The sequence below is a fragment of the Ictalurus punctatus genome, chromosome 3, assembly GCF_001660625.3.
Source record: "Ictalurus punctatus breed USDA103 chromosome 3, Coco_2.0, whole genome shotgun sequence".
NCBI classification, from domain to species: Eukaryota; Metazoa; Chordata; class Actinopteri; order Siluriformes; family Ictaluridae; genus Ictalurus; species Ictalurus punctatus.
In genome coordinates this window covers 16,943,093-16,965,355 of record NC_030418.2, presented here as the reverse complement: position 1 = coordinate 16,965,355, position 22,263 = coordinate 16,943,093, and the positions used below count along the sequence as shown (strand labels likewise).

The following is a 22,263-nucleotide window of genomic DNA, read 5'->3' as shown; positions in this document are numbered from 1 at the left end:
TAAATTAGATGGTGTTCGTTATTTTTGCTAAAATAGTCAACTACTGTTTTCCCCTAAGAAGTATAGATAACGTTTATAGCTATGCCCTTAATGCCCTATTCTCCAACCCCAAACTCTACAGTGACTAGTAAAAAATTAGCTAGGATGCCCAGATTTCTGGAATTACATCCGTAATGTCATCCATGGAAAACCATCCAGTTTTTTAAAAAAAATTTTTATTAAAAAATATAGTTATATTCACAGTCAAAATAGAAATTTGGTAAATTTAAGAATCAGTTATTGTATATTTAAGTTCGACTTTATCACAAAAACACAAGTACAGAAACACTGGTTGAATGTAATTTCTTTTTTATTGATATTTTGCAAGCATGTTTTAGCATTACTGATGCTAATATATGTATGCGTCCAATCCTGTGAAAATCTAAAGTTAAATAATAATATAAAATAAAAAAACATGAAGATAAAAAAAGAAATACAACGGACCAAAAACTTGCTCATAATACAGACAGGAAGGGGAGTAAAGTTCTCGGTTTGAGAAGTGTTAAGTTCTCAATACTGCTGATACAAGAAGTACACTGCCAGTCAAACGTTTGGACACACCAGCTCATAGAATGGTTTTCTTCATTTTTATTATTTTCTGCTATTTTAGAATAATAATGAAAACATTAACACTGGAATATTACACATTTAAAACATTTAAAAACGTTAAACATATCAAAACTATTTTCGATTTCAGCTTCGTAGTAGTACTCCTGACGAAGCTTTGCAGATTCTTGGAATTTTCTTAACCAACTTCATGACACCAGGAAGCTTTTCTTAAACCTCTCACACAGATCGAGGTTGTATCAACTGCTTCTCCTAAATGGAAAAAAACAGCTACTTGTATTAATACAAACATTGTACATGGTCATGAACTTCATTATTTACGTTTGTTTTAGAAACAAATTTCAGCAGCTGTATCAAATGGTTTTTAAGACAATGACAAATATATATATAGTGTGTCCAAACTTTTGATTGATGGTGGCTACAATCGTTATTGCCATATAACTTCAACCTCAAATGCAACACTTAAAACTGTATTTTAATTGGTTTTAACAATCTGTATATTTACATATACAAGAAGAGTAGGTGAGTTCTAGTTCATAAACAATGTGACACAAGTTATTATTAAGCCAACTAGTGAGAAAGAGAGGATTCTCCTGAAAAGTTGCTTGGTTTTTCAAGATTGTCTGCAAATATAATTTAGTCTTTTACATAAATTGAATCCTGCTCCCAAAACAGGGTTAATTTATGCTGTGAATCCAGGAAAAAAATATTTGGAGATTTTTCCTGAAAACAATTTAATGTCTTGCCTCGATTTCCGTTTCCATTGTTCAGTACAGCTTGTGTTTTTTTTTTGTTTGTTTGCTTTTTTTTTAAAGTATTTTCTTATATTTATCAGTAACTAACACAGTTGTAGAAAAATAGACATGGCAATGAATTATATTTACATCTGTCTACATGATACCAGTTTATCTTAAATTAATAATCGACCCTTTCAGCATGCACACAGTGTTCAGACAATGCATTAAAAAAACAATTATACATATGTTGTCTATTTGATGACTGTGTATCTGTGTTGGGATGCTGGTATTTATATATGCATAAGGTTTGTGTGTGTGTGTGCACTCAGTAGCGGTGTTCTCCACGTGTGATGTGTGAGGAGAACTCGTAGCGGTCCTGACTGCGGTAGCCACATAGGTTGCATTCGAAGGGGTCTCGGAAGCCATGGCATCCCATGTGAATGGTATACATGACATGGTCCAGGAAGAGCACCCTGCAGTGGACGCAGCGATACGCCCTCACTTCCTCACCCTCAGCACTTAGCACTTTAAAGCCCTCTGTAGCCACTGCCATGCCCAACTCCATTCCCACCGCCCGCAGAGACTCATAGTGCCTCTGCTCCTCCTTCACCAGGGGCAAAGCTCCGTTTCGTGCTCCCGGGGCCATATGATTGGTAAGATAGATGAGACCACTTGCCGCCGGCCCTCCTCCCCCAGATGCCCGTTCCTCGTTGTTGCTCTCGGTGTCAGTGGAGTCCTGGCCACTGTGACTGGGTGAGCCGTCTTTCTCGCTCAATGCAGATTTAGACTTCGAAAGCAGGAGCAAGTTCTCGGCTGCGCTATCTTTAGCTGACAAGCCGTTGCTCTCAGCCGATTGGGCCTTGTGTAGGTTGTAGATGGGGCTGACAACCATATCACTAGTGGAGCCTGGTGGGGTCTGAACCAGCGGCCGCAGAGCCTCAGCTCCCAGGTAGCTTATGGCGCTGTTGATAGCCTGGTCAATCACTGCCGATGGCTGCATCATCTCACCTGAGCTGCTCTCAAATGAGAGCTCAGAGAAGCGCTTCTCACCTAACAGACAGAGTGAGGAAGAGAGATGGAGAAAATTTACATGGAGCCCACACAGAATAGGACATTTTTTAAAGGTCCCATTCAGTATATAAAAAAGGGGATGATCTTTCCTGTCCTTTACATTTAAAGAGAGCACAATAGCTGTTTAGGATAACTGTTGTGTTTTGGAGTAATTCTTTTTTTTTAATATGAAAAAGAAATAATTATTTAAATAATAATCAAATAATTACATTTAAAAATAACTTTAAAAATAATAAACTCTTTATTATAATTAAACTCTTTATCTTGCCCAGAGATACGGTCAAAACTTGTACTTGCACTAAGAATAGGTGACCTAGGTTACTATTAAAACATCCAAATGAAAAATATTATAGTGATATAAATAAAGTCCATATTTGGAATATGCATATATGTACAGTACAATAATACTGTATATGACCATGTACTGTTACACACATTGTTTGTGTACACACACAGTATTTGTCTTAACACACATATAGACCACAGAGATGAGTGCAGTTAGATTATCCTGGTTTTATGAAATATACAAATTCCTTTAAACATAGAGAAAGCAAACTGCCACTCTTACCTATAAACTTCTGTGGCATAGAGCTCTTACGCTTAGCTACATTGTTTGCTATTCTGTCTAGCACCAAGGCTCTCTCAGACGCAGCCAGGTTTAAGTCTTCCCTCTGCTCACTCTGGCTGTTCTCTTCCTTCACTATAAAATGCAAGACAGAGAAACCACGTATAAGATTCAAATATACACAGCTGTCCTATTGGGCTGACATAATCTCGCCTCTTTAAACCTGCCATGAACCCTTGTCTCCTCTTTGGTTTTAGTTCTCCTCATTATTTTTTGTTCATAATATTTTTTCCTATTTTTTCCTTTAAAAAAAAACAAAAACAAAAATCTTTTCCTTGTGTTAATTTGGCGCCTTACAGCCTTCTCAGTCAAATAATGCAGTAAATCACAAAGTAAACTTTCATATCAAATACATCTTTAACCTACGCAAATTGTGACACATTTAATATTTATTTTTAATTTGGCAAAATATACAAATGTGTATAATCAATAAAATACTATTTTAAAAAAATATAAATCTATAAATTGGAGTAAATAAAGACTTGACCGTAGCTATGAATTGTAATTATATAGTTATAACTAATTATAAATCTAATTAGATATTACAGAATAATATGCTAATATTCTCTGGTTAGTTTTAGGCTGTGATTGTAGAGTAGATTTTGTTTGATTAAAGGAATGTATCTCTGAGCTTGTATTAAAGGGTGAGAACAGTTAAGTCGCCCCTGCACTGACCTGGGTAGATGCTGTTCTGAAGGCCCATGCACTGCAGGTAGTTGTGGCATCGCTCTTTGTGCTCCTCCAACGAGCTTCGCTGTTTGTAGCTGCGTCCACAGTACGCACACTTGTGGGGCTTTCCAACTGTCAGTTCAAAAGAAAAACAACGCTGCTCAGTGTGCTTTTCTTTTCTCTCTGAACCATGTGTTCAGTTTGTGTTCTTTATGAAGCAAACAGGGTGAAACATTCGATTATTAATCAGTGCCTTCTTTAATAGGATACTGTTCACTGGGAAGAGTTTAAGTTACCAGAGTGTGTGCGAAGGTGTCCGGTAAGGGCGTCTCTTCGGCGGCAGGCATAGTTACATAGGTGACACTTGAAGGGTTTTTCTCCAGAGTGAAGTTTGATGTGGCGTAGCAGGTTGCCCTTCTGAGTGAAGGAAGCACCACACTGACTGCACTGGAAGGGTCTTTCACCTGAGAAAAAAAAAGTGTACACTTGAGCAACTCAAACACTACAACACATTCTCAAACAGTTTGATACGGCAGAAAAAGATATTAAAAGATTTGTCTTAAAAGCATAATTTTATTAAATTATAATAGAAACAAAAGTAGCTGTAATTATAGGGATATTTAACTGAGGCATTTTTGAAGCAGGTTTTTACATCCAAGTTATTATGGTACAAATGTATAAATGTTTTTTAATTACTATTATTATTATTATTATTATTATTATTATTATTATTATTATTATTATTATTATTACGAGGGTGAGTCAAATGAAACCCATATTGTTAATTTTACTTTGTTATTGCAAATATGTCACAAAATCATTCCAGTGCTTACAGAGTGTCCAGATTCCTTTAGAAAAATGTTATTCAATTCTAATTCATGTCGCACTTTTAAGGTTTTCATTTGACTCACTGTATTATTATTATTATTATTATTATTATTATTATTATTATATTAATACATTAATATAAGAGCTGCCTAAAGTTAACATTAATATTATTTACATTAGTATTATTGTAAGAGGTGTAAATTGTAGAACTCAGTTATGTCTTGTGATAGCTGTGAACCCTGATGCCATCTATAATTCAGTCCAGTATGAGATATACCATGTAGCTATGTTAGTCATTTGCACTACATGGACAAGCTGCATGCAGGCAAACCCCGAGCATGTAAATGATAAGCGTACAGTGATTACTCTGGGCCTGTCTCTGCAGCTCTGAGGCCTCTCTCTGTCTGTCTCATTCTGTCTATCTCTCTCTCAATGACCCTCTTTGCACTGTGCATTCAGGTCACAGCTCTACACGCTGCCACAGAGCATAAGAGGCCCATCAGAGCCGGAAGCCCCACCCACTGTGCACCGTGGTGCGCGCGCCGCCTGCCCCTCAGATCGAACACGAACCTTTCCGACTCGGCCTGCCAGCTTCGTAATGCACCGCTGCCTGGGTCAATTTGATCTCAAAATCTCATTTCCCCCCCTCTTCTTCTACTCTCAAATAAGGGCGGCCCATCACAATGCAAATGGCAGAGCTCATTTAAATAAAGCGAGGGAAGCGCTTTGTGTTTGAGAGCCACTCTTCCTGATCAGCGCCTCTGGAATAAACCAATATCCAGGGCGCGCGAGTGTTGTGGCATTCTCGGAGAACCGTTTTAATGCAAGTCTCTCTTCAAAGGCCCCCTATAAAATAAGAGTCACCAGTGAAGCAGTAAAACTACTGGAAGAAAAAAAAGAAACTCATTAAAAAGGCATTTTAGGAGAACAGTCTCACCAGCGAATATTTATATTTAAATAGGAAGCACTTCATTATATCTTTTATTGTAGGTTCTGTTTGCATTTGCATTAGTCCTCAGTTCCTTTCTTCCATTTTGGGTTTCATTAGCTTCTCAAGCGCTGAAGTTAAGTGCCTTTTTGATAAATGTTCTCCACCACTGGTTTGAGCTCATTACAACTGAATACCAATCTTGAATGCGATCAAAAATAACTAAGTACTTTGATAATTTTAATTTAACAGAGTTTCTTTCAACCTAATTGTTGATGTTGCCCTCAACTGTAATTTAGATACACAGATATTTACTTCATTCCCTTTTGAATTTGTGCTTGAATAGATTTACTGAGAAAGACAAAACACTCAAAACAAAACTAGCTAAGGTAACATTTGAGCCCTCCACATATTGTAAGGTTAATGCTTTTGACTGTATAAATAGTGGAATGTAATCCACAGACTGGTAGCTTTTAATGAGTTTGGCTTCCTTTTATTTGTCATTTTAATGTCAAGCACAAATTTAGGACTTGCATTGACATTTTTAAAAATGCACTGTAGCTCCTCATTAAATGTGACCATTATACTACTATAATGCACTCTGCCTCATCGGGCTCTACTAATCTGCTCTGCATCTGCAGAGTGTGTCTTGCGTGTTGTGTGCATCCTATCAAGCCCTGCACACTGTCAGCTCTTCTATGCTATGGGTGTGAGTGACACTAAGGGGAGGGAAGAGTAGATGGCAGTTGTGCTTACCAGTGTGGCTTCGCTTGTGCACCATCAGCACATTGGGCCCAATGCAAACTATTCCACAGATATCGCACTTGAGCTTCCCATTGGGGAGGCGGATGCCCCCGGCCATAGGGTAGGAGGGCGCTGGCTTGCTGTCTGGGCCTGCGTGGGAGCCGTTCACTTTGGCCCCTGAGCCATCGAGCATGCGCAAGTCCTCGGCCACACACTCCTCTTCCTCGCCATTCATCTCAGCAGCCAGCCCGTTCTCCTCATCACTCCGAGCCTCAACTTTTATATTGCAGGCTGGAAAAAGAGGGCAGTGGGCCTGTTTAGTGAAGCATCAGGCTGAATGCTCACCCTGACTATCACCTAAGCTAACATTTTCATCTTTCTTCTAGTATAGATGACAACTGTTTATGTCCTGGGGCAGGGGTCTCATGTTTATATCCAGTGTACAGGCTTTACTGATGTTCTTACTATATTATAATGTTATGTAACTTTAGGGAAAGACATTATACTTGAGGACAATCCAGGCATATGTTTCTTTTTTTCTTTTTTTTTTTTTGGTTACTAAAATAGAAAGAGTGTGAATTGCGTTTTCCCTTAAATGTTAAAGGATAACTTTCTCGAACAGAAGCTGCAAAGAAAAACTATAAACTTGCCAATTTCTAATACTAGTGTTTTGGGTTTCTCTTCACACTACACAAACACAATTCTGTTTTGAGCAGTCAAACAGTAAACTCCTATATGAGTTTGCTCACTCGGGAATTGGGAAATACAAACTCCATACGCCATCTCTCTCAGTATCACAATTCTCTGAAACAAATGACTGATAAACAGGAAACAGAGACACAGGAAGCACTGTGAAACTGAGGAGTGCAGCGGTGTAAACCAGACCAACAAACCGTGGTAAATACATACACGCGCAGACTAATGCAAGTGCGACTATAGAGATGAGGGAGTTAGGGTGATTAATAAAACAATCTAAATTTCTAACGCATGAAAGGGTTTGAATTTGAGAATAAAAACAACAGCTAATGTAGCTCTAACCTGAAAACAACAGACTACAGTCTGAAGATTTTTAAACTCCCAAGACAAAAGATGATTTTAATGCTACACAGTTTGGGGACTAATGTGTTTTTTTTTTTGTTGTTTTTTTTTGTTGTTTTTTTTTTGTGAGTGATTATATGCTGTAGCTTTCACACTCCTGCCCTTTGCTTAAAACGGTTCTCACTGCATCTGGGTCGTGTGGTTAACATGTCATGGTGCCATGTTTGATTTCCTCATGCATTTACCTCCATTTGTACACACTGAAGAGGAAGAAGTGGAAATAATGAAATATAGGAATCTAGGAGAAAAGGGGAAGCTTCAGTAACAGAGCCAGCCCAACCGAAAAAAAAAAAACAAGGCCAAGAATTATGGAGAAGTGACAGAAAGGGAAGCACAGACAGGGAATTGTGAAGCTGTGCAACTGAAACAGTGTTTTTGTGGAACACAAAAGGTATTTTTTTTTCACGCGCACTACATGGATCAGCAAATATGTCACATGATTCATACAGAAAGTGTACTTCAGTTCCTTTCGGCTCTATTCTGTCCAACTAACTATTCCTTTATTTGAACTGAAATGTTATATTAATCAAAAATGTCATGAGAAGTAACATGTAAAGAAAGAAAGACAGCCATATTCACTACAAAAGGCCACAAACCACTCTGGGAGAGGCACCCAGACAGAATAGCTCATTTTAAGAGGAAGTTGAGTAAGTGTCAGCTCAAAGATGAAAATGTGTGAGCTCACTATACTGATAGCAAAAGTGCTTCTCTCCATGAACCTACAAGATACTACTGCTGATCAATGCTTACATCCTGTCTGGTCTGATCCTGAGAACAGGTTGCTCTGTAGCATTAATATACTAAAATTCCCGCAAATCTTCAGCGACTTAAATCTACTGAAGTCACACAATAAAACCACTGTTCAGATCAAAGTTTTCCAAGTTCTGCATGGCATAAAAATCCTAAATGAAAATAGGAATACAGCTACAGCTTCTCACAGTCCCTCTGCTTGTATCGTTCAATGTTTTGTCCAGAGTTATGTGACCTAAGCTTGGCAGAAGGAACTAGCTTTGCTGGCGTGCTGAAATCTCTCATGGATTTGGGGAAGTTGTGACTAAACTGGAGATGGGAACAGGAGCTTTTACTTTATATAATGTTTGTCACACATCCTAATTTACCCTTTTTGGGAAGCAAGTGTCAAAACCCACAGGCAAGAGCAAACAAAGAGCATTACACTTGTACAGAGAAGAAGAGAGGAGACATTAGAGATTTCATCCTGCTTACTACATGACTCCTGTCACTTCCTGTCACATTAACCTGAACTCTATTAAACAGCACAGAGCAGATTTACAATCACCCTGAAGCATGATATATCTGCAGCAAAATACATTCTACTTGCAGTGTGCCACCAAACTGCAATAGTCCTGCATGTGTAAAACCGGGTGTCAACTATGTTCATTTCAAGGCGCAGCTTCTGTTGTCTCAGACTGAAAATAGCTTTGTACTTGTTGCCTTGGAGCCACACACTTAACCACGGCTTTGCTCAGTGTGAATATGTGCATGTGCGCTTGCACATATGCGACCTTTGATAAGGAGAAAAAAGGCACTGCTTCTTTTGCATTTTTAGGAACTTCAAAACGTTTGACTGTAAAATGGCAGACACATAAGCGACCGACCAATAATTTGTGCATACAAAACTTAAACTCGGTGCTGTAAACTGTAAACATTACACACTGAGATCAGTTTGTAATCGTTATTTAGAAACAAGCACCCAGTTAAGAGCAGCCTTCAATGTTTAGATTACCGATTATACGATTTTTGAGTATGAAGGCCTAAAATGAATTATCTGACATTATGTGATCCTTAAAGTATGCATTTACAGAGAGCGCTTTTTTTTTTTTTTGCATGGCGCCACTGGGAGCATAGCTAAAACTGACAGCGTGAGCCATCACAGTGTGCGTGATTCTGATACTCTTCTCCTTCCTGTCTCACTTACACACTCCTGATTGAATAGCACATTGCAACCCAGTAGTAAATGATGAGCACAGATAGCTACTGCTCCATTACCAAGTTTCTGCATTAATCTGAGAAGCAGTGATGCACTGCAAAGATATAATAGTCACATCCTCTCACACACTGGCTGATTACATCTTCAAGGACAGTGCACACACACACACACACACACACACACACACGCACGAACACATGCACACACACACACACACACACACACACACACAGACACACACACACAGACACACACACGCGCACACACACGCACACACACAGGCAAAATTTTAGATTATCTACAGCCTGTATCAAATAGCCTGTTTAAAACCCATTATCCTGCAAAATACAAATCTCTGAACTAAAACATTTTATCTTGCAAACCTGTAACTTGTCAGACTGCTGGAGATAAAGTTCAGCATTCCATAAGGTTTAAAAAAATATCTGTGTGTGGTTTTTTTTTTTATATCTTTAATCTTGAGATTTCCTTCATGTCAATAAATGATTTTTTTGTTCAAATGTCGCTTTTGTACAAAACATTCCTGAAGGTTAAATGAACAATATTTATTCCAGTTCATTTTATTTGATTTGCTGTCCCTTTCTCCTATTGAGGGTTGCAGTGCATGAAGAACGTTATGTTAAGGTAAAATCATGCTGACAGTGTCTCAACGAGAAGTGAAATGACTAATCAATAGCTATCTGTGTGGTGCTGTCAGAGGGAATGACATGTAAACACCGCTGTCCACAATGCACTTTTGTTACAGCCTTTCTATCATTCTGTTCCTGATACAAGCTTCGGTACTTTGTAACCGCTATTTAATGCGGATGATTATAACTGATGCATTTCCATTAAGCACAACACTAAATCTATCACCAGAGCATATATACATATTTACTGATTTCACATCCTACACCCCTGAGCATTTTGCCTGCACAGTTGATGAAGGACTTTTGTTTTAATGGAAACTTTGTGCACTATGCTTAATAATAATTATGTTAATGGAAGGTCTGCACAAGGATAGTAAGACAATCGTGTGTGTGTGTGTGTGTGTGTTTGTGTAGGTGTAGCTTGGCAGTTGAAGTGAAAGCATGGCAAACTGTGCAGGTGCAGTCCTGGGTTTTTGTATGTATGTGTGTGTGTACATGTAGCGGTGCCTGTCTGGTGTTGCTCCTGAACATTTTATCTCCTCATATGAGTGTTGAAACTGTGTTCTAGCAAGTTCTTCTTAGGAAACTCTTGCACATCCTATTTCAGTTTCCTCTGACATCTTACTTTTTTTTTCACTCTCTCTCTTTTTTAAATTACTACATCTTCAAAGTGTTTGGGGCAAGCTAATCTGGAACTACTGGAGGGGAAAATTCCTAAACTAAAATACATCAAGATTTTAAACAGGCCATCTGCTAACCTCAGCTTAGCCAGGTCCATTCCCATCCACATCACAGACTTTGCTTCTACTTAACCTACTTCATACTCATGCGCTGTTCTGGCACTCTCGTACTAAGATAACATGTCTAACGGAGAAATCTCTGTTTCACCCAACAGAGTATCTTTTTCATTTCGTGTAATACACCGCTCTGAGACTGCTGACTGTCTTCATCCAGAACACAAAAACTAGTGAAGCTAATGGACATCTAGCCAGGTGTTGAAGATATAGCAATATCTTATTTTTATAATATTTTTAACAACTAATTTTGGAATTTTTTTTTTTTAAATAACATGTAGCAAGATGAGAAATAGGTAATAATCTAGTCTATAATTTCTAGTCTATAATTTAAGCTGTGTAGAAATTCAACTGTAGTGCTTAATAAGTACATAAGACAAATGTACTTACTGTAGAATTTTAAGAATAAAACAAGGGAGTCTTTGATACAAAGACAAAAATGCTTTGAGTTGTGTGTGTGTGTGTGTGTGTGTGTGTGTGTGTGTGTGTGTGTGTGTGTGTGTGTGTGTGTGTGTGTGTTTAACAGTTTCTTATTGCCTGCCTTCTCCTTTCTGTTTCTGAATATGGAGAAAAAGGAACATAAATATTCTAATCATAATCATCGATGTGCAGAAAAGGGGGACTCAAATCAGGGGCTAAATAAACCACATGTGATAACATGATAATAGTAATTCCACTACTGCTTTTTTTCATAGGTTCAGAACATGTGTGAAAATTAGCCATTACAATTTGACCTCAAGCCACACTTTAACGAAGCACTAGAATTAACGTTTTTTGTCCAAAAAAAAAAAAGTTAGCCATATGCAGCATTACATTTCAAAATTTGTCTTCCTATGAAAGTTTACCCTAAAATTCTCACAACGTATTTTCCTATTCTTCAGCAATTTTAGTGAGCAATCATGCGTTTTTACACAGTGGAATACATGATTTGATTTTTCATCTGATGGCTCATTTACAACTTCATGGAACACATTTACATTTATTCAATTAGCAGACGCTTTTATCCAAAGCGACGTACAAAGTAGGAAATACAAGCAAAATGATATATCAAGCGGAGAACAATACAAGTAGTGCTACCATACAAGATTTATAATTGAGATCTAGAGAAGCAAAGTGTGCAGAGTAGAGGTGTAAGAGGCAGAGTGTTTTTTTTTTTTTTTTTTTTTTTTTTAAATAATGTGTGGTTAGCATTTTTAGGGGTTAGTTAACTGCTAATGGAAGAGGTGGGTCTTTAGCTGTTTTTGAAGATAGTGACAGATTCTGCTGTCCGGATTGAGGTTGGAAGTTCATTTCACCACTGAGGGACGTTTAGTTTGAAGGTTCTGGAAAGGGACCTTGAGCCACACTGAGTTAACCGATCGCAGATTGCGTGAGGGAACATAAGCCTCAAGGAGAGTGTTGAGGTCTGTTCCAGACAACGTCTTGTATGTGAGCATCTTTGGAGCAAAATCTTTGGATTATCCTTAAACCTAGTACTTATCTAAATTGGTTTTACTTTCTCCCATATCATAATTGAAGTACTTTATGGTCTGCATCAGATACTGGTTATTGCATAGATTCTACTGTTGGTGTAAAACTCTTAAGTAAAGGTGATTTAAGGGGCTTTTCACATTGGTCTCACCCACCTGTTGGTTTGTCAGTGCGATTGTTCTGCTGGAGACCTGTGCTGGTAGACAGGTCCTCTGGGACAGGCATGGCCTCCTCTTGCTCTTCTGCCCCCTCGTTAGTAGTGGGGCTGTCCCTCCCTAAATATAAAACACAAAATAACTCTTCATGCTCACAGTACACACACTTTATATATATATATATATATACACACACACACACACATACATATATATATATATATATATATATATATATATATATATATATATATATATATATATATATATATATATATATATATATATACATATATAGCTACTAGCTAAAAGCTATTGTTTTATATGTGCTGTACTTGTTCCTTTTTTTTTGTTTATTTCCCTGTTTACCTAGGAAAGTGCTTGCCACAACATTTGTCTTTAACACAAAACGTTTAATCGGCCTTCTGGATATGACTGAGCTGTTTTAAGAAGTTCACTGTGTAGCAGGATCTGGCTTTGGTGAGGCCTACCACATTCTGGTATTGCATGAAATGGTGCTATACCTGCTATTTGGGACATTTCCTGTGCCTCTTCGGTCTCCATCCTGTGCAGGTACTCTAACAGGAGCAAGTGAAAGAGAGGGGGGGCGAGACAGACAGAATAAGACAAGCAGAGAGACAGAGTCACAGAAAAGTGTTTCAGTTTCATCAACACCTACTGTTGCAAATGTACCACTCTAAGAGGGGGCGGTTAGTGATTAAAGGGGGAATGCCCTTTCTTTGTGCGTCTCCATCACCCCCTACAATAACACTCCTATTCCAGTATCAGACACCACTGTCCTGCACATTACATTACAAAAGAACTACAGACATTTTCATTACCCTGGCTGACAGCCTGCGTAGACTGAGCAACTGGATGGTGGGCTTCAGGGGTGGGGTGTTGGGAACTCAAGAGCAGCCTTTCAGACCACATTTGTTATTTATTGTTAATTTCCGAGCACATAATCATCCAAAAATGCAAACTGACTGCCGCAAAATTAAGCAGAAAATTAGATGGCCCTGGGTCACGGGGGATGCGGGTGTTTGGCATAGCAAGCTGATTGGCGCTCGTGTTCACTCTAATTTACTGAGCATGCATGGGTAAACCCGGCAGCCCATCTCTCTTTCTCTCTCTCACTCATACACGCTCACACGGGCTAGCCGTAGACATTGCCTAAACAAAAGGTGAAGTGGACACAGAAATGGAGTGAGAAAGAGAGAGAGGTGACAAAGAGGAAGAAAGACAGGGGGAGTAAATGAAAGAGAGAGAGAGCAAGAAAGAGAGGAAGTATGATAGAGGGGGGATCAGAGAAGCAGAAAAAGTGAAAATGTCAACCTAAAAAACATGAGTAAGAGAAATGAAGCGCAAGAAAAAGACAAAAGGAAAAGAAAGGAGTGCTTGAGAATGCAGTAGGCCGAAGGAGCAGTGCTTCCTCGAGCCAGGCCTGCATATCGAAGGAGTCACCAGTGCTCGTGGCCCCATTAATAATGCAGGGTCCCCTCAGGCCTGCAGCAGATGGGCACAACAGCCTCGGCCTCCTCGCTGCCACTTCAAGATGCTCCCGTTGGAGGTCCGCACCCGGCCCTTGCAGCCACGCAGGGAGAAGTGAAGCTCCCGAAAATAGCCAAGCAAGCTGAAGCCCGCCCCTGGGAGAAGGGGAACCTAGGCCTTCCTGTTTTCACTGACAGATGGCTCCACACATTTGGAACAAATAGCGGGAAGCAAGTTTGTGATCCGTATGTCGCAATGCCTCAGTCTTTCTGTAGACGACTCCACAGCAGCACACAGACCCTAATTAGACCAAGGTGTATTTGTAGAGAAAGAGGTGTGCATGTGTACTGGGAGTGAAAGTTAAAAGTTAGACTAGGTCAGTTCCTGTTTATGAGATGATCTTCAAGCACACTGCGGCTTCTTGGCAGAACAACTTTTCTGACTGCGCACATGTGTGTGATTGTGTGCGGGTGTGTTTGCGTGTATTTAGTCAGTATTCCCATTATGCCCCCTCTTCTGAGTAGCTGGTGTTAAGGGAAATAGTGATGCTCTGGATAAAGGAGGGGGTGGAGACATTAATATTTCTCATGACGGCATATTCTTCAGTACTGGTGTAGGTCTGGAAACTGCGTGTCAATTCGTCTACACTTATGGGCGTACAAAATGTAGGAAATGATTGATTGTATTTTCATGGTTTCATTTTTCTATTTCAGAACAGTGTATGTACTAAAGTACAATGTTTTGTCATTCATTTAATGAGACCATGGTTTAAAAACGTAAATTCAGGAATACACAGCACAATTTAAATGTTAAAATTCCACATGAGCAGCCTATAAAAAACACGCTTAAGTAAAAAGATGAGTGAGCCTGTAAATGTGAGTTTTTCTAAAAGTTCTAAAGGTTTTCAAATTACAGAGCAAATCTCTGTCTACCAATGATGATAGTGTTACCATGCTTCTGGGAAACCTGCCCAAATAATTTAGATCTGACTACACACACTTTTGTACTGTAGGTGTTAAAGTATTGATATTTGATCAACGGTTACAGATCACTCATGATTCATGTACTTCAATTTATAAATTACTGGAACTGGAGCAACTGTATAAACAACTATGTTTTAATTCCTGGTACATTTCATATAATAGAGGGGAGGAAACTCCAGTCATAACCTAGTGAAGACACTATTTCAGAGAATAGGAAGTTCATGGAATGACTTAGTGTGCAAGTTGCCTCTGAAGACATTATACACTGACCTTTATCTGAAGAGACAGTTATGGTACTGGAATATAACCCTTTTATATTACTGCCTAACCATTAAGGCTGTCCTCTGCATGTATAAGTGTGTGTAGATAAGATGACATTGCTACTATAACACAATCGACAGCTAACTTTGCTGAGAGTCAAGAGATGTACTTAACATGTTGACAGTAAGAAGACTTTAAGCGCTGTTTGTAGAGACAGAGAGAGAGTGTATGTTTGGAAGGAAGAGCAAAGCAGCGCAACAAAGAAGCTCAAGCAGAGCAGGGTGGAGACTGTGAGGTGCAAAACCGTTAAACAGACAAAATGACATGGCTCAGGTCAGAGGAATTCAGAGGTGAGAACGACTTTACTGCTCCACTGGTTAATTCGGCTCAGGATTAAAATATATCAAAATAATCTGGATCTGAGGAATCCTTATATCAATAAAGTTTACGTAAGGGTGGAATTATGGAATTTTTGCTTTGGCTGAAACTAAAAGGATATTACATTTACTGTACTGAAAAAAGTCTGGTAAATTCCATGTTTTCTAAAAACATCTGCTGAATAATATATCAGGGATATTCCTGAAACTCCCGAATGTGTTTACAGACATCACAAAATTAGCTGCTGTCTCACTGTACTTTTATGCAGGTGATCCAGATCCAGATGAGGTGTGTATATGAAACCATTTCATTTTTAATTCTATCAAAAAAGAGGGCATGTATTTTGTATTGTAAGTAAAAATGTCCAGGTACTATAATTTAATAGTATTTAGTAATATATGTATAGTCCCTGTTAATGACAAACAAATGTGTGGGGTTTTTTAAAGTTAGAATTCCAGTTTTTAAGTTTCTGATAATAAATATTGACTTTGTCGTTACCATTCGAAATGTAAGCCCTAAATTGAGTAAATGTGATTGTGTGACATTTTTAAATCCGAAGTATGTATCTAACTGCTGATGTATGTCCACCCCTTACAGAAATTGCGTGCATTTCTAAAATAAATAAATAAATAAATAAATAAATAAATAAAATAAAATAAAAAAAAAAAACCCTGACAAGCTTCAGAGAAATAATGGGAATTGGTGGGATTCTGAGCTAAAATAAATAAATTAATAAAAAAAATAAATTACTAACCCTTTCTAATTAGCCAGGACCAGCCAAGTTAGTAACTCAGGAAGGATTGGAATAACTAATTCTCTGACTGACTGGTCTTGCATCGGTGGGGATTTCAGCACAGTGCTGGACGTGCTGATCTCTATCAGTGTGAGATGATGATGTTGATGATGATAATCTGCAGCTCACAGCTTTCACTCAAATAAAACTCCAGCACAGGCTCATTTACATCTGCTCCACTTCACTACACTGGCCTTCTCTCTCTCTCTCTCTCTCTCTCTCTCTCTCTCTAGTTTAATTACACTTTTTTATTTGTCATTTTAATCTTTGTGACATTTTATACAAAAATATACCATTACCCATGTTAGTTTATATAGCCTAAAGTTCGTATAAGGTTGGGTTGTTTTTCAGTGCTTTAACAGGGAAACTCCTGATTCAAATATGAAATACAGCAATCGGCATAATCCAAAAAGTGATGAATAGTTTCTTAACTTGAAAACTGAAGCAAACGGGTTAGGTTTTGTTGTAAACCCCCCCCCTAAAAAAAAACATGAGTAGAGTATTTTTTTTATTCCTATCTAAAATACACCCATTTTAAATATGAAATGAATCAAAAGCTCTGAACATAAGATATTAAGAAGTATTAGTCCCGATTACCGTGTGCGTACTTTTGTTTTTAATTTTTCGTTTCTTGGGACTGTATCTACACGGACATGAAGTTAGTTAGACAGAGAACGTTAAGTTCTCATAGAAAGGATAACGAGACCAAAATTAGGCATCGTGATGGCTGTCCCACGAGGGGAAAACATGCAAATCATTCATACTTTGCCTGTTGGTTTTTTTTTTAGTTTTTTTTTTTTTTTTTTTTACCTTCTTTACCTAATCTAGCCACACATGAATTCTCACTGGTTATATTTTAGGGATCAATATGTTGCTCAGTTGGAACAAATGTTATTCCAGGATAACAATTAAGATAATAATTAGTAGGCTATTTTTTTTTTATGTTCGAGGATGTGCAAATATACTAGACGTAAAATTTCATTCATATATTAATTAGTTGATCGGTGAAACGAAATGCAATAGAAAAAAAAAAGAATTGAGAGAGAGAGAGAGAGAGAGAGAGAGAGGGAAAAGTGTCTCTGTTCATGAAGGGTGTAAAGAGCGGAAAGAGCAACAGGTGCCTCAGTATGAGGCGCTTCCGAAAGTAAAGGGTAGCATTTCTCTCAGCAAAAAATATTTAAAAAATGAACAAGTATAACGAAAATATATGTTTTCGACTTTGTGTGTAATGACTGTTATGTAATACGAGCAACAGAAACAAGTTTTGAATCCAATCAATCGGTTGGATCTAGGGACACGATTCCTCTCTGGAAAACCAGAAGGAAAATGTCGCCTATTCATATCCAAAAAAAAAAAAAATCATATCCCAACGTAATCCAAATCTGTCCACTGATGATTATTTTATAAGCAAGGTAAATAATTGTAAACTAATGGAGAACACTGAAACTTGTTTTCACTACTCCACGCTGTAAGCGTCTGGGAGAAGTGAAGCGCACCTGCTGTCTACTTTAGGACTAAAGTTTTCCACTATGCCCGCTCTTTCTCAGTCTCCTAGCACAACTTTATTTCGACTTTGACCCTAAACTGGCGCACCTGAGTGTGTGAGAGTGTGTGCGGGTGTTTGAAAGCGCGGTGGAGTTGATGTCCATACCTGTTAGTCCTCGGCTCGGGTGCAGTATGAAGCTGTTCCAGGCGCGCACCGCTCCATGTGGCGCAGTCCGAGGCGGCGCGGCGGCGCTGGGGATGCGCGGTCCCTCCCCTCCTCCCCACTGCACTTCCTCCTTCCAGCCCAGCATGCCTCACGCGTCTGCAATCAGCCGAAACCTCCCGCAAGCTTTTATTTTCCACAGGCCGTGCGGCTCCCGCAAGCCCTTGGCACCTCGTTTTGCGTCGTGCCAGTCAAACAGGACGACCAGTAGAATAGCGCTGGCAGCCGTGCATGAGATGGGATGAGCAGAGTGGACCCTTCATGGGTTATTCATTTAGTTTCTCTAGAGAGAGACTGCACTGAGGGTCTCTTCTTGTTACCTGCTTTTACTAACAATGAGAATATAGACTATATATAATATATTACATAATTTCCCAGAAGGTTTTTGGAGCATAACGTTTTATGGCTGAACTGTCACTTAACCTAATATTAATCACAAGCCTCTCTTCAATGTGAACTCCATAGTCTTCACTGGACATCTCCATCAGCAGGTATCGTTACTATATTTTACTTATACTGTACGTAAGACATAATGTGTTAACAAGCAATGTTTGTTCCTCAACCTATTTTTCACACTCACTTCAATACGATGACTTCATATGTGCTGGGGTTCTGGTTTTGTCTGTCTGTCTCAGTTCAATAGAGGTGTGTCATCTGTCATCTGTAGGGGCTTCACTGGAACTTGTGCAATGCTCCAACAAAACCAGCTCGGTAAATTCCCACACTATTATATATATATATATATATATATATATATATATATATATATATATATATATATATATATATATATATATATATATATATACACAAGGTATTTAAAATCAATTTCCTTAATACGCTGTAGTGTAATGAGTACCCTGCAGCCAGAAATGAGGTCATGTGACAATTGATTCTCTATTATTCTATAGACTGCATCTAACCACAACCGCTTTTACACACTCCTTTTCTTAATGTCTACACAGTACACACTACAGATATGATTAATTGCTCCAAATTTTATATACAATCTAAAAAAAATAATAAAAAAAACCCTCACATTAAGCAAAACAATATTTATAATAATACGGTTTAATGTAGCCATTTTAGTTTCCAGTCATATTAAACACACCGATTCTGTTCCGTGATCTCATGATCAACATCCACGGACACTTCTTTATTTCTATTACAAAACTAATAATTTGAGTCAAAATGGATTCACCGATGATACTGCTGCCAATTATTCCACAAGATATCATTTTTGCATTAATATTTATAGAACTTGTGAATAAATAATGAGAATGGGAGCAAGTTGGTGTAAAATAAATAGACTCATTTCATTCCCATGTTTTGTCATTATTATTGTAAATGATGTTTCCAGTACACTGCTTCGTGGCTATGGAAGGCAATAAGAAAGTTGGAGAACTTTTCTCTCCCAATGATCCTAATGTTTGACCCTCCCAGGTTGCTGTTTGAGCTGCTGAGTCATGTGTAGTAGAACGCTGCTCTTATCTCCAGTCAGCCAGGAGGACTTTCACAGGCAGTTGGTCTATGTGAGTGAGGAAACATGGATGATATTGGCCTCCTGCTGCAGGATTACCTGGTATGGTATATGCTGGGTAGGTTCACTGGATGATTACTGAATATGTTAAGAAGTCTTATGAGCACTGTCAATGCCAGTGGATATCATGGTTTCATCTTGGCCTGTAACTCTACAGTATGGAAGTGTGGTGTATGTCCACTCCATAGGCCAGAGGGCAGACAGAGGGAATTCAAACAGGGGGCATGACTCAGCAAACTGTACTCCGACTCCAATCAACACTACCAGAGCTGAAAGGGTGCTTCCAAACCAGAGAGATATCAACAAATCCCACTGACTCAGCATAAATGACTGCGTCTGAAAGGTCAGGAGCATGAGAGGATATCAGGACATGTCCTTAAAGTATTCTGCATGAACACTTAATAGAGCAACAGATACACAAGAGTGACTAGTCTATTCACCCCTTTTTTATGTGTAAGAAAAATTCTGACCCAAAATATATCATTTCTATGTTATAGTGAAACTAATCAGTCAAAACCTCCAGACTAGAATCTATGATGCCAAAATTACACAAAATCTCTTTGAATATTTAAGGAGCCACATCAAAAAATTTTCTGGACAATAAATGTTTTCAAACAGCATAAATACAACAAAAATTAACCAATATGAAGAGATTTGTAATATAATACCATCAGTGGCTAATGTCTAGTGTTCAAACAAATAATGGATTGGATGGTTAAGTTATACGTATACTTATTTCTTCATCTTTTTATTATTATTATTATTATTATTATTATTATTATTATTATTATTATTATTATTAAACCATGGCTCACTGTTGTACAAACATTATAGTTGGTCTTTTAGTCACAAAGTCACTATATACTATATTGTAAAAAAAAAAAAAACAACAACATGGATTTAAAAAATGTGTTTGCTTCTGAAAATGTATGAATTACATTATATGAACTGCATAGAAACACAGTCATATATGTTAACCATAACATCTCATCAGATTCACCACAGATTGATGTAGTGGTTAAAACTCATTAGTTCAATTAAATGAGTACCAATTATGTATAGACTGATAGAAGTGAGCAGTCCATTGTTATTTCATGGATCTTTAAGCAGCCCATATTTTAGATGCTTAAACAACTTGTAATCCATAATTGATTTAGATGCATAAGTTTGAAGTGTTCAAGATTGGTAATCACATTAATAGTGAAATTTATTTAAAATCTCAATCTGGAGCTTCACGTTCTTTGGGAATACATTATGCAGCAAGATGTCAGAGTAAATTAAATTCCCTTGTGCCCAGTAAAGTGTCAATTCCCTTATGGTAATCATCTACTGGAATGGATGTGTCAGTAGAAGGAGTCGGGCATGCCTGACATTTACCCTCTTTATGGAGAGATGACAGGGGAAAAAAAATCAAGTAGAGGCAGAGAAATTAATCTTTCGCACGAGTGAATATGGAAAAGCGCTAAAAGAGTGTTGAAGAATCAGCCATTATATTTGTGATCCCAACATGAAAATTAAGCCAGGGATAGCAAGAAGACCAAGAAGTATGAGCAGGGACATGAGAGGATGAGAGGAAGAGAACTACACATACACATCTGTTGGAGAGGCAATTGTTTTGATGTGAATCATGCTGCACAATATTATCATGGCCCAATAATCTTTATATGGTTGCTTCTAACTGTTTGGCTGTTGTTGTTTTTTTGTTTTTTTTTACAAAATGAGTTGGAATTATAAATATATTTACAAGTGGCATCCCCTAAACAAAGGCTTAAGATTGGACAAAGAATGAATGAAAAATAAATTCATATGTTACAGGACACTAAATATGCATGAAGTTAATAAAAGAGTTGGAATATATGAGAAGATAAAACAGATTTCACAAAAAAGATTTCAAGTAAATTTAAAACCTTTTCTCCATACTGCAAACTAAAAAGAGTATTTAAAAAATTAAACAAAACCTGAATATCACATGTTTTTTTTGTTTGTTCTTTCTACTCAGTCACTGGCTAACCAACTAATATTCAAGCTGTATGAATTATGGGGGGTTGGGGGGGGGGGGGGGTTGGGGGGGTAAAAATCAAATACACCTCAATAGTAGTTGATCAGCACAGGAGATACATAAGCAACAGAAAACTGACTTCTAAGATCATCAAATATCATAAACTACTGTTCAGAAAAGTAGTTTAGAAAATGTTTAGATGTGTATTTTTTCTTTTATAGATAACAGTATATGAATTAGCATGGAAGTCATGAGCAAAAAAGGGGAAATCACATGAATGTCTATGCTGACGATAGTTTGCTTTCATTTAATGAGACTAAATGTGATTTTGGTATTTGTTTATGCAGTACGCTTTTGCAGCTAAGGGAATTAACCTACTGCACATGTTCCCAAACATGGAATACCCCCTGTCCTACACATTTGAGTGTTTTCCTGCTCTAACACACCCTCTTCAACTCAGGGAGGGCTGTTAAGTAGCTGATTAATTGGATCAGGTGTATTTGGAAGACACTAAAATGTGTAGGGCAGGGGTATTCCACCACCAGTGCTGGGAACCTGACCTAGTGTATAAAGAAGTACACTTTTATTTCTTATATATTTAGTTTGGGTGATCTTAACTATTTAAAGGGACTCTCACAGAATACGCTCTGATTAAGAAAAACTCTACTTTAAAGGATCTACTAGCGGGAGAAGCTGAGGAACCGAAGAGGGTATAGGACGAGCACTCCTTAAGTGCATGTACTGTTATATTGAATAATGCTGTGTAAATCCCCATCCCTGATTCCTGCTA

General features: G+C 38.0%; 1 protein-coding gene and 2 long non-coding RNA genes across 6 annotated transcripts; 2 read left to right on the top strand and 1 right to left on the bottom strand.

Annotated features, from left to right (window-relative positions):
* Positions 1 to 331: 331 nt before the first annotated feature.
* On the bottom strand, positions 332 to 18,177 carry ikzf1 (IKAROS family zinc finger 1 (Ikaros)). 4 transcript variants are annotated; one of them, XM_017463674.3, is made up of 8 exons: positions 17,878 to 18,070; positions 12,845 to 12,898; positions 12,321 to 12,440; positions 6,221 to 6,499; positions 4,005 to 4,172; positions 3,715 to 3,840; positions 2,983 to 3,114; positions 332 to 2,393 (listed from the first exon to the last, which is right to left on the bottom strand). In XM_017463674.3, exons 1-8 carry the CDS (start codon positions 18,020 to 18,022, stop codon positions 1,669 to 1,671), a joined length of 1,749 nt encoding a protein of 582 aa, XP_017319163.1. In that variant the 5' UTR covers positions 18,023 to 18,070; the 3' UTR covers positions 332 to 1,668. The 4 variants fall into 4 exon arrangements, with proteins under 4 accessions (XP_017319163.1, XP_017319165.1, XP_017319164.1 ...); XM_017463676.3 differs by lacking the exon at positions 6,221 to 6,499 and having other exon boundaries at positions 17,878 to 18,177; XM_017463675.3 differs by lacking the exon at positions 2,983 to 3,114 and having other exon boundaries at positions 17,878 to 18,063.
* Positions 15,263 to 16,114, top strand: LOC108263160 (uncharacterized). The gene is made up of 2 exons (XR_001812102.3): positions 15,263 to 15,405; positions 15,702 to 16,114. It is a non-coding gene; the product is annotated as an uncharacterized LOC108263160 (long non-coding RNA).
* Positions 18,178 to 18,326: 149 nt separating the features above from the next.
* LOC108263159 (uncharacterized) lies at positions 18,327 to 21,442 on the top strand. The gene is made up of 4 exons (XR_008396291.1): positions 18,327 to 18,425; positions 18,570 to 18,645; positions 19,378 to 19,532; positions 19,632 to 21,442. It is a non-coding gene; the product is annotated as an uncharacterized LOC108263159 (long non-coding RNA).
* Positions 21,443 to 22,263: the final 821 nt, after the last annotated feature.

Bases quoted from the DNA above. Each gene is read 5' to 3' on its own strand.
- ikzf1 (XM_017463674.3), bottom strand. From the start codon at position 18,022: ATGCTGGGCTGGAAGGAGGAAGTGCAGTGGGGAGGAGGGGAGGGACCG. The intron at 6,500-12,320 runs GTGGGTGAGACC...CTCTTTTTCCAG, and splicing joins TCGCACTGACAAACCAACAG to CCTGCAATATAAAAGTTGAG. The intron at 2,394-2,982 runs GTAAGAGTGGCA...TCTGTCTGTTAG, and splicing joins TATGCCACAGAAGTTTATAG to GTGAGAAGCGCTTCTCTGAG.